This window comes from Lutra lutra, chromosome 17 (genome assembly GCF_902655055.1).
Source record: "Lutra lutra chromosome 17, mLutLut1.2, whole genome shotgun sequence".
NCBI lineage: Eukaryota > Metazoa > Chordata > Mammalia > Carnivora > Mustelidae > Lutra > Lutra lutra.
The window spans coordinates 45,520,153-45,535,441 of NC_062294.1; the positions used below are offsets into that span (position 1 = coordinate 45,520,153).

The 15,289-nt window shown below is 57.3% G+C and overlaps 1 protein-coding gene across 5 annotated transcripts in view; it reads left to right on the forward strand.

The window, feature by feature from the left end:
* SIPA1L3 (signal induced proliferation associated 1 like 3) overlaps window positions 1-14,581 on the forward strand; it is a 236,349-nt gene extending 221,768 nt beyond the window's left edge. For all 5 annotated transcript variants that reach the window (XM_047710004.1, XM_047710001.1, XM_047710002.1 and 2 more), the window contains 6 exons: window positions 558-723; window positions 1,494-1,740; window positions 4,084-4,227; window positions 9,147-9,282; window positions 11,070-11,151; window positions 12,310-14,581. In XM_047710004.1, coding sequence (XP_047565960.1) covers window positions 558-723; window positions 1,494-1,740; window positions 4,084-4,227; window positions 9,147-9,282; window positions 11,070-11,151; window positions 12,310-12,453 — 919 coding nt within the window. In that variant the 3' untranslated portion in view covers window positions 12,454-14,581. The remainder of the gene's footprint in view (window positions 1-557; window positions 724-1,493; window positions 1,741-4,083; window positions 4,228-9,146; window positions 9,283-11,069; window positions 11,152-12,309) is intronic.
* The last annotated feature ends 708 nt before the right edge of the window (window positions 14,582-15,289 follow it).

Here is a 15,289-nt window from a genome sequence, read left to right on the forward strand (position 1 = left end):
CCCCACCCCCAGACCTTGCCTTGCACCAGTCATCCCCTCCCTGTCCTCACTCACCACCAGGCCACAGGCCTGTTCCTCCCCTCATTCACCAAGCTTGACCCCCTCCCAGCCTCAGCCCCTGCTTCCCTCCGTATGCAGTGCTCTTCTACCCTGTGGGCTCCCTCCATTCTCACCCCCTCAGAAGAGCCACACTCCATCCCAGCTGATCCCTCCCCATTTACCTGGCATTATCTTTCTTCAGAATTCCTCTTTCTGCCTCACCTTATGGGATCTCTCTTCCTGTTCATCTGTTCCTCGTGGGTCTCCGTAACTGGAGGTCAGCTCCGTGTTCCCTGCTGTGTGTCCCCTGCCTGGAACAGGCAGGCTTCTAGGACATCTTGCGGGATGAGTGAGTGGACAGAATAAATGTGAACCCTCTTCTGGCTCACTCCCAGCCGGTGAAGAGGAGAAGGCTGCGGCCCCTTCCCTGGGAGGGCAGTTGGCCTTGGGTCAGTACCGCTTTGAGAAGCAGCATGAGCCTCCCTGAGGCCCCTCTGACTCTGATCATCTCATTCCAGGCAGGTGGACACTAATACAAAAAACGTCTTTGGGCAGCCACGGTTGAGGGCATCCCTCCGAGACCTCCGCTCCCCGCGGAAGAATTACAAATCCACCATTGAGGACGACCTGAAGAAACTCATCATCATGGACAACCTGGCACCCGAGCAGGAGAGAGATGCGGGGGTATGTGGAGGCCGCCCCCCACCACGTGCGTGCTTGCACACAGAATCGGGCAGGGGCAGGTGGTCATGGGAGGGCAAGGGAGGAGGACAGCACTGCCTGTGCTCACTCCGGCCTCCCCCTGCCTGTGGCCCCCACCTGCGGCAGCGGTGGCAGCCCACCCCATTTGGTGTCTGTGGCTTCATAGCCCGGAGTCAGGTTGTCATGGGGGTCAGAGACCAGATCCCAGGGGCCCAAATCCCAGGCATGTGGGGGATTCCTTCCGTGCTGGGGTAGCTCACGTGACTGGAAAGCGATGCTCTTATCGGTTCTCGTGTCCCTCTCCCAGATCCCAGAGTGGAAGCAGCCTCCAGCCACCCAAACTGCGTGGACCAAGAGTGGGGGAGGGGTTCCCAGGGGAAATTCAGTCTCTTGTTCCCCAAAGGCAGGGGAACCATCAGGCTCCCATAGTCCCTCGACACTGTGTTTCTCTTCCTTCTTGTCCTGGCCTGCTCCGGCTTGGCTGTGCTCTTGTGGAACCGAGCTGTCCCCAGTGGCCCCTGCCAGTGACTGACTACCATTAGTCCAGCTTAGGTCACCCCACCTTCCCTAACCCCTGGAGCAGGAGGTGGCATCCCCAGTGGAAACTTGAGGTGCTTTGAGCAGAAAGAGACAGAGAAAGATGCTGGTTGGGTAAAATGTATGACTGTCTGGGACACGGTGGCACCTGTAAGGACAGGGACCGGGAGGCAGGCCAGAACCATGCCGTGTAACCGTCCCTGTCTCACCAATAGTCACCACAGAAGAGCCTGCAGCGGACCTTGTCCGATGAGAGCCTGTGCAGCGGACGGCGGGAGCCCAGCTTTGCCAGCTCTGCCAGCCTGGAGCCGGGCCTGCCCAGCGACGTGCTCTTCACCAGTACCTGCGCCTTCCCCTCCAGCACGCTGCCCGCCCGCCGCCAGCACCAGCACCCCCACCCGCCCGGCGGCGGCAGCCCCAGCACCGTCCCTGCCACGGGCAATGGCTTCCCAGAGAAGAAATGTGAGCCCAGGCGTGCTGGGGCCGGTGGGTGGGGGGCTTCGCCAGCATTGGGAAGTGGGGGACAGTCTGCACTAGAGGTTGTCAGTGGAGGTGTCAGCTGAGGTGGGGAGCTGGGGTGCACTGGAGCTTTGGGGGGTACTGGTGGCGTCACCTACAGAAAAGGGAGTTGTTAGTCGAGCATCGGGGGGTCTCCTGGGGGCCACCTAGCTAGAAGCCTGGACTCCCCAGAGATGGGAGTCATCTGAGGCCGGAGAGGGGGGTGGTCAGCCCCTGCAGCTGTAGACAGGAGGACCCTGAGAGTCGGGCTTCCCCTTCACTGCTCCCCCAGCTCCCCGTTCCAACACCAAGCAGATGGTTCCATAAATGTTTATTTACTTACCTGATTCCCCCCAAGTCTGCCAGCTCTTGGAGGGAGGAAGTGTAAGGATGTGACTCATCCGTCCTTTTATTCACCCAGCAACTGTTTACCCAGCATCCCCCACGAAGGGGGCACAGTGCACACAGGCCCCATCAAAGCCCGTGCACCGGCTGGGGGTGGGCCCTGCCTTCGCCCCCCCGCCCGCCTCCTCCCGTCCCCCAATCCCTATTCACTACCCCCAAAGGCTCCAAATCTGAGAGACGATGCAGAAGTCTGGGCCAGGCTCATCGAGCAGCAAAACCCAACCCAGATGGCCGTGGACTGTTTGTCTATTGTCTGTCTCTACCCCACATGGTGCGAGGGATCGTGACTTCATTGCAGGTCCCTGGCATGACTTCGGGGTGCTGCCTGGCCTTTTGGGGGGCCGGTGTGTAATAGCACCTGCACAGCGCCCTCCAATGCAGACAGATCTCCACTTCAGAGATGTGTCTGCCTAGGGGTTCTGGCTGAGGCCCGTGTCTGGTATCATGGAGGTGGAGACGCCCCTGAGCCTGCTCCCACTCCGCCCCCATCTCAGCTCAAGGCACACCTACCCCTCACCGCGCTAAACCAAGACGCAGACGCCTTCATATGCGGGAGGCGCGTAGTGCGATCCCTGATACGTGCAGTAAGCCCTGGACAGTGCTGGTTATCTGGTATCTTGTCATATTCTCGCATCTGAAGGAAGCATTTTAACTCTACCACAAGTCACACCTGCATCTCGGGACTGGCGACTGGGGTTAGGACCAAGCATTAACAGGGACCTACTGAACCCCAAAGCCTGGCAGGGCTGGGCTTCGAGAGGTGCCCCTGCCAGCAAGTGTGAACACGAGCCAGGCATCTCACTCTGAGCCTCGGTTCCCCCTCCACAACATGGGGGACATCACAGCACCTCTGTCCCGGCTACTTGGGGGTGAGGCTGTGAGATGGTCCCCGTAGCATGCCCAGCATGGTTGGGCCCTGCCTTCCCCGCCTGAGTCACCTCCTGACCTCCCTGAGCTCCGCTGCTGTCCTCTGTCCCCTCCCCTTTGGCAGCTGTGAAGCCTCAACAAGCTGAAGCCTGGGGCCTCTGCCCAACACACAGGACTCGGCCGATGGCTGCAGCAAACGCAGCTGCTGCCACCATCACTCCCAACACCCAGAGACTTCGGGGGCCTCTTTCTCTGCCCCACCCTCCATACAGGGACCCAGCAGGTCTCTCCGCAGTACCCCTATCACCACCAGACACTGACCACACACTGATGACCCGGACTTGTGTCTGCGGGATGGTACTGCCTCCTCCAGAAACAAACTTAGGGCCCACCCCCCACCTCCCCAGCTCAGGGCCGGCTTCAGGATCCTGAAGTCACTGTGCACCCTTCTCTCTGGCCCACGCTAACCTCCCGCTTCTGGAAGTACATTGGGTTGCACGTACAGAATCATTCCAGGACCTGCCATTTGTTCCTGCCTCCCCGACCCCCCCAGCCTCACACAGGCCTGTCCTGGGCAGCCCCCACCACCTCCCTGCTCTCCACTCCCACGCGGTCTGGCCTCCACAGGCAACTGGGGAGCATGGGAGCACCTGCGTCTGGTCGCATGTCTGTGTGTGTCCCCCTCCACCCCCCCCACCCCACGCCCAGAGCCAGCCTGTGGCTCCGTCCCACACAGAGTGAAGGACAAAGTCCTCCTGACCTACGAGGTCCCACACGGTCCAGCCCTGTCACCTCTGACTTCACCTCCCACTGCTCTGTCCCTCTTCCCCCGTCCCCACCCCCATAAACACCTGACACTCCCACCCTCTTACCTGCTGGCATTCGGCAGCTTCTAATGAGCGTAATATATTAATCGTGTGTGCTGTTAGAACACTGATACAGCATTGTAGAGCTACACAGAAGGTGAAAGAGAATGGGTGAACGTCTCTGTTTCCTTCACATTGTCATCCTCCCATGTCCCTTCTTCCTACCCAGCCACCATCTCTGCCTCGGAGCTCTCGCTGGCCGATGGGCGGGACCGGCCACTGCGGCGCCTTGACCCCGGGATGATGCCCCTGCCTGACACAGCCGCGGGCCTCGAGTGGTCCAGCCTGGTGAACGCGGCCAAGGCCTACGAAGGTAGGCGCCTTCCCCCCAGCCTGGCCCGATCCCTCCCCTGCTGCCCTGTCCAAGAAGGATCAGCGTGGGGCCCTGGGGCTTTGAAGTGGGGTACACGCAGGATCCAGAGTTAGGGGGTGCACGTTCACATCCTGCCCTGTTTTTTGTCACTGTGCAGTCCTGGGCAAGCGTATTTGTCTGTCTGACCTACGGAACATAGGAACGTGCCTGGGGCCGCAGTGAGGGTCACATGAAACACCGCCGAGTGTGAAACACGTCAGGCACAGAACAGGCCCTCAACAGAGGGTACCTGATACCACATCACAGGGCAAACTTGTCATCCTCCAAACTGTATTTAGGTTTGCTTTGGCTGCAAGGGGCGGAAAACCCAAGTTAACAATGACTTAAACCTGTTTGATGCCGGTGAAAATTCCTGGGGTGGGTGGCTGGGGCTGGGGGGCACTTCCACAAATGCTTCCTTGTACGGGGGGGCAGGCTCCTTGTGCCCTCTGCTCTGCCATTTCCGGGGGCCTTGCCCTCATGGTCCGAGATGGATGCTGGAACGCAGGCCACCATGTCCAACTCTGAGCAACAGGAGAGCGGACACATCCCCAAGCCTGACCCTCCCCTTACACTTACTTCCCGTGGGCCAGAGTGTCACACACAGCCATGCCTAATAGCTCCAGAGCAGGCTGAGACATGAGGCCATACACCGACAAACAGTTGGGATTGTTCTTATGGAAAAAGGGAAAACCGGTAATGAGGGATAGCTAGTCCTCTGCCCTTTCCTTCCCCTGTGACCTTGGGCAAGCATCTTTATCTTTATAAGCATTAGTTCCTCATCTGTAAAATGGGACCTTTGGTAATTCCTGACCAACGTGAACTTAGTCTTCTGGCTCATTTTTTCATCTTTTAGATGATAGTTTTGCTGTCCTTCCTTCAGGAAGCCCTTCCTGATATCTCCTAATATGGATTTGACACCTGCTCTGGGCTCCCCCAGCCCTGACCCCTCAGGGCCACTGTCTTCTCCACTGGACTGGGAGGGCAGGACCCAGGGCCATCTTGGTCACTGCTGGGTGCCCAGCATGGGTCTGGCTCAGAGCAGGATCCCTTAAACCAGACCCTTCCTATTTCCATGTTTGGGCCAATCCACTTCTAGCAGGTGGCCTGGAGGAAGCGTCCCTCTGTGTCTGCTTCTTTGGTCGCTCCCGTCCTCTCCTGCAGCCTCTCCTGGTCACAGGGTAAAGGCAGGGTGGGAGAGAGAGCGGTCTGAGAACACCAGGCCAGGCCTCTGCTCTACCCCCACCTTAGGCTCAGAACCCCCAGCTGGGGAGTGGCTGCCAGCAGGGGCCCGATAGTGCAGGTGAACTTGACCCTTCAGACCCTTTTGACCCTCCTCCATGGTGGAGGAGAGGGTTGCTCCGCAGCACTTGTAGGAGGAGGTGATATGGCCACAGTGACATTACAGAGTATCTCCACAGAGCCAGCCTTCTGCCGCCTTCCAGAATCACTTTCTAAGCTCTGGTCTCTGGGATATGTGAGGATTCCCGTTCACAGATGAGGAAACCGAGGCTCGGAGTAGAGAGTCCCCGAACTGGCCAAGGGCACACAGGGTGAGGAATCGAACCCAGGCCTGAACGGCCCTCCAGAAAGATGGGCAGAGGAAGCAGATCAGTTGCAGAACAGGAAACTCAGATGCCCTTACACTCGGGTACATGTGCTCGCGCTCTCCTCATTGAGATGAACTCAGATCGTAACTCACCGAGCTGCAGTTTTTCACATCAGAGCTGCAGAGACAGAGTTGGGTGACCCCGTGGGTGAGCAGGGGAAGGGCGCAGGGCCCCGTGCTGCCAGACGGACCTCACACGTGCCCTTTATCCCCAAGCGTCTCAGGAGTCTTGGCGCAGGAAGGCCTTTCCTCCAAGTGTGACCCAGTCGGCCATCACCCCGTGTGCATCCAGCCTGGCGAGGGTGTGGGCAAACCTCGCCTCTTATCCACGACCTGAGCGGCCACAGTGGGAAGGCAGGGGTGACTTCGGGGACAGAAAGGGAGCTGGTTCGTTTTTTTACCCATTAGTTCGTTGGTGCCATAGACTCGATGCTGCTGGCCCCAAGAACTTCATGTCCCCTCACAAGTCACAGGCAGTGTCAGGCTTAATGTCACTTGGGTCCAGGACTTGGGGAGGGAGGGGAAGGAGTGGGGCCAGCACAGGATGGGACGAGTGAAGGCATCCTAGTCTCCCGAGAGAGGAAGGGTCAGGTGTGGTTAAAAGGGAAAGCAGAGCCCCTCTTCGCCGCCAATGAGCCGGGTGACGAGTGGTTGGCCTCTGCTGCCTTAGTTTGTTCACGTCAAGGTGATGCTCCTACCGTAGGGCGGTCGTGAGTATTGATGGGTTTGCACAGACTGACCGCACTTACGAACGAACACTTATGCACGTCCCTAAGGACATTTGGGTTTTCAAACCAGGTTCAGGATCCAGGAAGAGAATCTGAGGGCCTTTATCACTTGGACTCTCTGGGTCTCCCCAGGGTCCTTGGGGGCTCTCACTCCCTGGGTTCCCTGAGCCGCTCTTTATCTGATGGAGGTGCATGAAGATTGTGGGGGTGGGTCCCAGAAGGGATGCCAGGTGGTGGGGCCACCTCCTCTCTCCCCACGGGTGTCCAGGCCTCCTGGGGCCAAGACCACTGGTCTGTGGGAAGCATCGGGGAGGCTCTGGGCGTTCCCTGAAGACCCAGATGCTGCCAGCTGCTGTCCTATTGTCTGTCCAGACACTGAGCCCCAGCTGTGGGCTTCTGGGAGGGGCTGGGGCAGCCCGAGCCCCCTCCCCCACAGCCACTCCCCCCCCCCCCCGCCTTGCCTGAGGAGCCAGCACCACTGGGAGAAGCTGGGGGAGCCGGTTGGTGCATAAGGGCCCCCCGGGGAGCTTTCTCCCCCTCCTCTGTGAAATTAAATGAACCCCAGCAGCCACACAGAAGGTTAGGTAATGGGTGATGTGGGATGCTATAACCAAAAACCCTGGAAGGAAACACTGATGCCACAGTGGCAGCTACTTGCCCTGCGGAGCAGGAAGGAGGGCTGGCGGGAAGGGGGCCGGCCGCGGAATGGACTCAGGGTGGTTTCAGCAGCCTATGAGCTTGGTTGGGGACCGTGTGTGCATTATCCTATGGGACACAAACAAATGGAAAAGACTAACGGAACTGTCCACTTTGGCAGGTCTGTCCGTGGCATGGTAGCTGTGGCCTAGGGAAGCTTCTACGGGTGAACTACAGAGATATCTGGGGTTTACTTCAGAATCTTTCAGAAAAAAAAAAAAGTAAAGGGGATCCCATCTTATGGAGCTAGGAAGTAAGGAAATGCTTTAGCAAGAGTGTGGTGAGGTGGGGGGACACAGGAGCCATCCTGAAGAGCTTCCCAATGGCCAAAGTCAGAGCAGTCGAACCACATAATAAATACGAGCAGTACTGGATGCTGACCCAAAGACTAGAGTAAACGTCCACTTGTCCATACTCACGTAAGCAGGTCACGAAACAGACAGCTATATGATAGCTCGTCCTTGTAAGAGGATCCTAGTTAATTGAGAAGGAATGAGGAAGACAGAAAGGCATCGTTAAAATAGCACAGTAATGAGTGATGATTGCTAAAATTAGTGGGGAGACTTTATGCAGAAGCAGGGTGTTTGTGTAGCCTCGAAGCATCTACCCCAAATATTTATGAATGACTGTGCAGTCCCCAAGTGCTTTCATACTCGGCCCTCCAGAAGGGGAGGCTTTATTCCCCTCACTGTTGGGAGTGGGCTGGCCTCGACATCTTGCTCCTAACAAAGTGACTTTTGGAAAGGAACAGTCGTAACTTCACAGTGGAGAAAGCTGGTGGACAGCACCTTAGCCAAGGGAGCAAGGTCACCATTGGTGGTAGTAAGACACATCAACATCTGGGCCGCCTGGGTGGCTCAGTGAGTTAAGCATCTGCCTTCGGCTCAGGTCATGGTCCCAGAGTCCTCGGATCGAGCCCCACATCGGGCTCCCTGCTCAGCGGGGAGCCTGCTTCTCTCTCCCTCTCCTTCCACTCGTGTTCTCTTGCTCTCTCAGTCTCTCTCAAATAAATTTTAAAATCTTTAAAAAACATAAAATAAAAACTTTTTTAAAATGTCAGAACTTGAATCGGGGGCCTGCCTTTGCCAGTGTCCAGCTTGTGCCACTGAGCTCCTGGTGGCACCTCTGTCCAAGGGGCATGCAGGGACCCAGCCCCTGGTTTTCTGTGCCCACGCACTCCACTGTCCCTGGCTCACTGAGCCAGCGGCTCTCTGGGGAGGGCCTGGCTGCCGCCAGTTCCTATCCTCACAGAAAGATCACCTCCCAGTCCCTGTTTAAAAATGCAGGTGCCTGGGCTCTGTCCCCAAGGCAAGTCTAGGAAGGGACCCCAGAATCAGCTTCAGCAACCAGGGGGTTTCTTTTCTCTCTTCAGTATGAATGGTATCCCCTGTCTTGCTTTGCTTTTCGCTTTTGAAACTTCACAAACCTTCTCAAGATCACAGTGCGAACACCTCCCCGCCGACTTGCCGCCCGGCCTCAACTCTGCTTTTCTCATGCCGTTTCCTTGTTGGTGGAACCAGGTCGTCCACGCCGGGTTTGGGTGGTTACTCTCTTGCGCTGTTGTTTAACTTGTTCCCTATCCCTCGCATTTGGTCTAAACCGGTCATTGGCTCTAAAAGCTTGCTCAGAGTCAGGATGGGATTTCTTGGGAGTCACTTGATTGGGTTTTGGGGTAGGAACCCATCCTAAATGCCTGTGTGATCAAACAGAATGATTGGGAACGTCAGAGTGGTTTGGCTGGGAGGTGTGTGTGATGGGGGGAAGGTGGTTAGTCAGTGGGGCGGGGGTACTGGGGGCAGAAGAACGGGGAGCCCTGCTGACCTCTTTTCCCTCTCTCTCCTGGGCAGTGCAAAGAGCCGTCTCACTTTTCTCCCTCAACGACCCAGCTCTGAGCCCGGAGGTCCCACCTGCACACAGTCCTGTCCACAGCCACCTGAGCCTGGAGAGGGGGCCCCCCACCCCCAGGACCACCCCTACCATGAGGTGAGGTTTCCCTGGGAACACGTGGAGGCAGGTAACCTGGGTCCCTACAACCCAGACCCTGCCCAGCATGCTGGTGAGAGGCAGCTACTGCCCCCTTTTCCCCCTCTTCCTCTGGCATTAGCAGGGTGGGGGCATCTGCTCTTCTCTCCTGACAGACTGGGGGAGTAATCCAAGCACCGGGACACAGTGCTGACCGGGCCCAGGTTAGCCCCAACCCCATGGATGGAGACTACACTGTAATCAATACCATCAGTTTGCTTCTAAGTCATGAAAGTCTAAGCGGTGCCCCGCCCTGCACCCCACCCTGGTCCCTTCCTCCCTGGCTTTCATCTCCCCTCTGTCTGCCCCTGGGTCTTCTCTACACACAGAATTCCTGAACTATGCAGATGGGCACCTCTCCCCAGGGCTCTCTGTGGACCCAGCGGGGACTGAGGCCCTAGCCCTGCCCTCCCGAGGCTTCCTGGGGAGGGAGGAGGAGACCGAGCTCACTGTCTGTCCTCTCACGTTTAGTGCCACATATCTGACTGCACTCACTTGGCTGGAAAAACAATTAAAAAGAGGGAGACTGGGTGGAAAGGGCGTGTTTGCAAGTCTGTGGACTTAAGCAGCACTCTTTACACTCACGTGCACCCCTTGCCATGCGGGCTTTCGTGCACATCAGCATGAAATGAAGGGGTTTTCGAGAGAAATTTCAGCTCTTCTTGGTTTTTCTGACTTTTTTTTTTAACTCTTCTTCACACCCCTCTTTCACGGGCTTTAGAACTCAGCCTGTACCAGAGATGTGGCCCAACTATGATCACAGGGAGGAGGCGGCTGCAGACCGTGCTGCTGCAGACCGTGCTGCTGCAGACCGTGCTGCTGCAGGGGGAGGAACGGGCTGGGTGCGGGAGTGGCAGGACCGTGGCCTCTGGGCGAGCACCTGCATTCCCTTCACCCCTGAGCTGGTGACCCTTTCCCACCTGCCTCCCACCTCCCCTGCAGCTGCAGGCCCCCAGGATCCAAGACCGGGGAGGGGGCAGAAGTGGCAGGAAGGTAGGTGGGCTGAGTCCACTCCCCTCTCTCTCCCTTCTGGTCTGCTGCAGCCCACCCTCTCCCCGGCACCCCCACTGTGCCTCATGGAGCCCATCGGAGGGATTGAGCTGCCCCCTGTCCTCTTCAGGGGTCCTGCAGGCCAGGGCTGGGGAGCTGCATGGAGGAGGAGCCATAGGCTGGGCTCCCCACTCTGTGGTGGGGGTCAGGGGTAAGGACACGGTGACCTCCCAGACCACATTGGGCCAGGAGCTGTGTTACACTGAGACTGTGCACAGCGCAGGGCAGACTCTCTGGAAGGGCAGCGTTGTCAGTGTTATTGTTGTCCCCAAGGGCAGGCCCTCCTGTCCTGTTGCCCATTGCGGACGTAGGGCCCAGGTCCGCTGGTGCTCGGTCTGCCGTGTGGGCCGCTTGTGTTATGCCATGTGAGGCACTCACACCGGGAGGAATTTCTCCCAGAAATACACGTGTGGTCTGTGCCTGGGGGCACACACACAGCCTTCCACAGGCGGCCACAGCCCCCGTCCACATCCACAGATGGCCCCTCTCTGGGTGGCAGGGCAGGGAGGAGGGCTGGCTACAAGCTCCCCTCAGAGCTCCTCCTCCAGGCCCCTCTCAGGACCCCAGCAAGGACAGGGCTCTCCAGAACTTCAGGGACCAGAGAGTCCTGGCCTCCGTGTTCCTCCCAGCTGTGGGTCTGGAACCCTCCCCGGGGCCTGAGGGGGCCTTGAGTCTCACCCTATCCCTTGTCCTTCCAGCGAGGAGCCTCCCCTGGACCTGACAGGCAAGGTGTACCAGCTGGAGGTCATGCTGAAGCAGCTGCACACCGACCTCCAGAAGGTAAGGCCACCAGGCAGCCAGCCCTCAGCCCGGCGCTGGGCTGTTCCGTTTCCCACACCCTCGGCGGTGGCGGGCAGCAAGGCGGGCGCTCCTGTCCACTACCCACCACCCTGCCCACTTTTGGGGAGACCACCCAGCTTTGAATGTAGTCAAGAGCAAAGAGTAGAAAGTGACAATACCAAAGTTTGGTAAACACATGGAGAGAACTCTCCTAAATTCTTGGAGGAAGAACAAATTGGCTCAACCTTTTCGGAGGGCAGTTGGACAGTATTTATTTAAACAAAAAAATGTGATTGTGTATCTTGTCAATCCCACAATTCTGCTTGTGGGAATGTGTCCAGCAGAATTCCAGGCATGGGGACAGAGATCGGTGAGCAGGGATGCATCAGTGCAGCCGTCCCTCCTCAGGAGTGCAGTTATGTAAAGGACAAGACGCTGTGCCGGGGAATATTCTGCAGCCGATTATCTGGATATTTACTGACATACAAAAGAAGTCTAGTCGCTCAAGCAGAAACCAGGCAAGGTTCAGGACTCTTGTCTAGAACATCATCATACTTAAAAAAAAAAAAAAAAATGTTTAATGTCTGTGGGTCAGAGTATTACCTAGACAGCACCCTTCCAGATTGTTCCTTGTCCTTATCTCCAGGCTGCAGAAGGAGGAAAGAAGTAAGGGCAGAGGACTTCTACTTGGTACTTCATAGACTTTTGGGTAAAAGACAAAAAGGGGGCAGAATATACTGTGCGAGTCTTGAGCGCAGGAATCCAAGGGGCCCGGATTCCAGTCCCCGCATGTAATACTGCGAGACATGGGACAAGTCGGCTGCCTTGGGGTGTCATGGAGCCTGGAAGGGCATCTCCAAAGGGCCAATGGAGCCCATACAGGCAGCCCGCGTCCGTCCATATCCCAGCTCCCCGCCTGCTGTGCAAGGCTGGGTCTCCTTTTCCAGGAACCTGAGGCCGACAACAGTCCCCAAGTCTGTGGGTGGCCATGAGGGTAAACTGAGGTGATCATGATCACAGTGAGGTCTGTGTCCTAAGAGTTGAGGGGGATGGTCCAGAGAGATGAGGTGATTTGCCCAGGGTCGCTTAGCTGCTGAGCCAGGATTTGAACCTGGCGCCCCGCGTTGCCCACCTGCTGACACCAGCCCTGCCCCACAGGAGAAGCAGGACAAGGCAGTGCTGCAGTCGGAAGTGGCCAGCCTGCGACAGAACAACCAGCGCCTGCAGGAGGAGTCGCAGGCCGCCAGCGAGCAGCTGCGCAAATTTGCTGAGATCTTCTGCAGAGAGAAGAAGGAGCTCTGAGGCGGCTTCTTGGCCGGGCCAGCTGCGGGCTCCCGCTCTCCCATCTCCCTCAGCTCGCTCCCCAGTTGCGGGCATGACCGAGATGACCCAGCCAGGGCCCCACTGCCCTCCTCGTGGACACGGAGACCATGGGCGGCAGTAGGCCTCACTGGGGCTGTGCGCTGCCATCTTCTCGGGGTCTTCTGGCCCCACAAGGTGACCCGGTCTCAGGCCCACCATCTGAACTGCCCAGCTCTGGTCCCTGGACACTGGACCATGCCCACCCCGGCTTCCGGGGGCCATCTAGCCTCTTCCTGGGACCAAGCCATTAGAAGCTGGAGGAAGGGGAGAGAGGGAGGGCTGGCGTGTGTCTCCAAACCCCACAGCTCCAGGAGTCCACAAACCAGCTTTCTTCACTGCATACAACAGAGTTTGGGCTTCTGGGGCCGAGCCCCCTGCATGAGAAATCAGTGTGAGGCTGGCCTGAGCTTCCCCCAGGCCCCAGAGAGGAGGGCCTGTGTAGGACAGCGGCCAGGACTCTTAGTCCCGGTGTGCTCGCTCCAGAAAGCACAGACATGAACCCCTTCCAACCGTATTCTTCCAAAAAGCCGCCAGGAGCACTTTCTTCGAGTTTCATTTCTTTTCTTGGGACCCCAGGATGGAGAGAAGAAGCCCCAGCATCCAGAGTCAGCGTCTCTGAGGGGAAACTATTTGCACACTCGGGACAGTTTCTGCAGTCTTTTTTCTATCAGCCCCTCAACCACCAGAGGCCACAGCGCCTGGGCCTGGGCCCCCCCACCTTCCAGCTCCTGCCCAGGCCGCAAAGCCCCATCTCTCCTCCCCATCACGCCCACTCCCACCGCACAGCCCAGGGCCTCTTCTGGGCACCAGGAAGGGCTCCACGCAGCCCTGACGTCAGGGCTGGAGAGAAAACAGCCTTCGTCTCCTCTCTGGTTTTGTTTTCCCTTCACAAGCGAGCAAGCAGCGGATGTCTGGACACCCTCACTGTGCTCCCCGGGGGAGTGCTTTGCCGTGTGAACCCCCACGGGACGCTGGTTCTCTAAAGGCAATAAGGGGCAGCGTGCCAGTCAGCCACGCCAGAGCGGTACTATGCTGTTCACCCAGGAAACAGAGTTTCTTTTTTTTCCTTTAAAAACAAAAAAGATATATATATATATATTTATTTTTTCATGTGGAGTTGCGCCAGAACAAGTCTGGATGGCCACAGTCTGTGGATTTCCCCCCAACCTCAAGCTGAGGATCAAGGTGTGTCCCCTACTGGCTGGGACTCAGTGGGAGGACTCCCGAGAGATCCAGGCACAGTCAGGGGGAGCAGGCTGGTGGGCTTTCCCCTTCGGGGAGGCCCCAGGCAGGGGGAGTTGGCCCCTCTCCAGGCAGCACTCTGGGCTGGAAGCCAGCACCAGGTGGCCCAACCCTGGTCCAGAGACCCTACCACTTTCTCTTTGGGGCCAGAAACCTCAGGGAAGGGGGCTGTGGGAACCGCACAGGACACAGGCGCTCGGAGAGATGCCAGGGTGGGCCAGCAGGGGCAAGAGGAAAGGGCACTCTTGTCTCCTTGTGATCACCCTCTGACCCCAGCAGCGGCAGCCCCATAGAAACCCTCAGATCTGCCATCTCCCACCCCTCACCGGCACAGTGAGAGGAGAGCGCCGCAAGGGGGAGCCCCCTTGGTCTTCAGCCCTGGCCAACTACTGTGATATCTCTGCCCCTCTTCCCCACCCCCTTTTTGGAAGGGTTCTCTAGGACCACTCCACCGCCCTTTCCTCAGACCCTAACCTGGAGGCTGCCCTCCCTTTTTTTAAGTTCTCCATATCTTCAGATTATTCAAATCATTTTGGGGACCTAATCATGTACATTGACAAGTGTAAATTATGATTTTGTTTTTGGTTTTGTTTTCTGTTATTTTTTTAAGGATCTCTGCAAAAGAAATCTATTTAATTTGAGGTTGGCATTCTCTCTGAAGGCTGGAAGATAGCAGGGTTTTGTTGTTTTTTTTTTTTTCATATGTTGATTTGTTTCATTTGGCTTTTTTATTCTTTATTGTCTTTTTTTTTTTTTTTCCTATCCCGGTCTTGAGATTTTCTGGCATGTTTCTGGAGGTTTCAAAGGAAATAAATGTTTCATAGAACTGGCTTGTGTGTTCACTAGATGGGCAGCTGCCTGGAGTCACTGATGGGAGGGTGTGGTCCACCATCAGCCCCCTCCTCGTGTCCCACTTGTCCCAAACGCACGCTTGCTCTCTGCAGGCTCGTGCTCGCTCGCTCTCTCTCTCTCACACACACACACACACACACACACACTCTCTCTCTCTCTCTCTCTCTTCCCTCAGCACCAGCCTTGCAGACTTCCTTTCCTTGAAACCCAAATGACAGGAATCCAGCGCTCAGAAGGTAAAAAGTACTTAAGTTGAAGAAAGGGAGAGTTTGCACCAAGGAAATAATTTCTAGCGGCCAGAAAGCCAGACCAGGCCCACGGAGTGTGCCGGTTTTAGATTTAGTGGTCAAACTTTTAAAAATGTGGAGGTTGTACAGACAGCCGGATTTCCAGCTCGGTAAATCCTTTGCAGCGGGACTCAGAGCCAAGGGGCCCCTGCCTCCTTTGGCTGCGGCCTCCCCAGGCCACACCCTCCCGGCGCTGGCTTATTTGCATATCCACACCCTCCTCGGTGGGAGGAGGCCTCCCACTGCCTGTCATCTGGTTGGTGGTTTTGGGTGCAAATCAGCCTCTGCTTCCAGGCCGGGGTGGGGGGGCGCTGTTGGGGGGGACAGAATGAGGCGGGGGTACCCCTGTAACTTCGCCCCTGGGCCACACCTCCCTCTAGGGGCTCTCCCGGCCT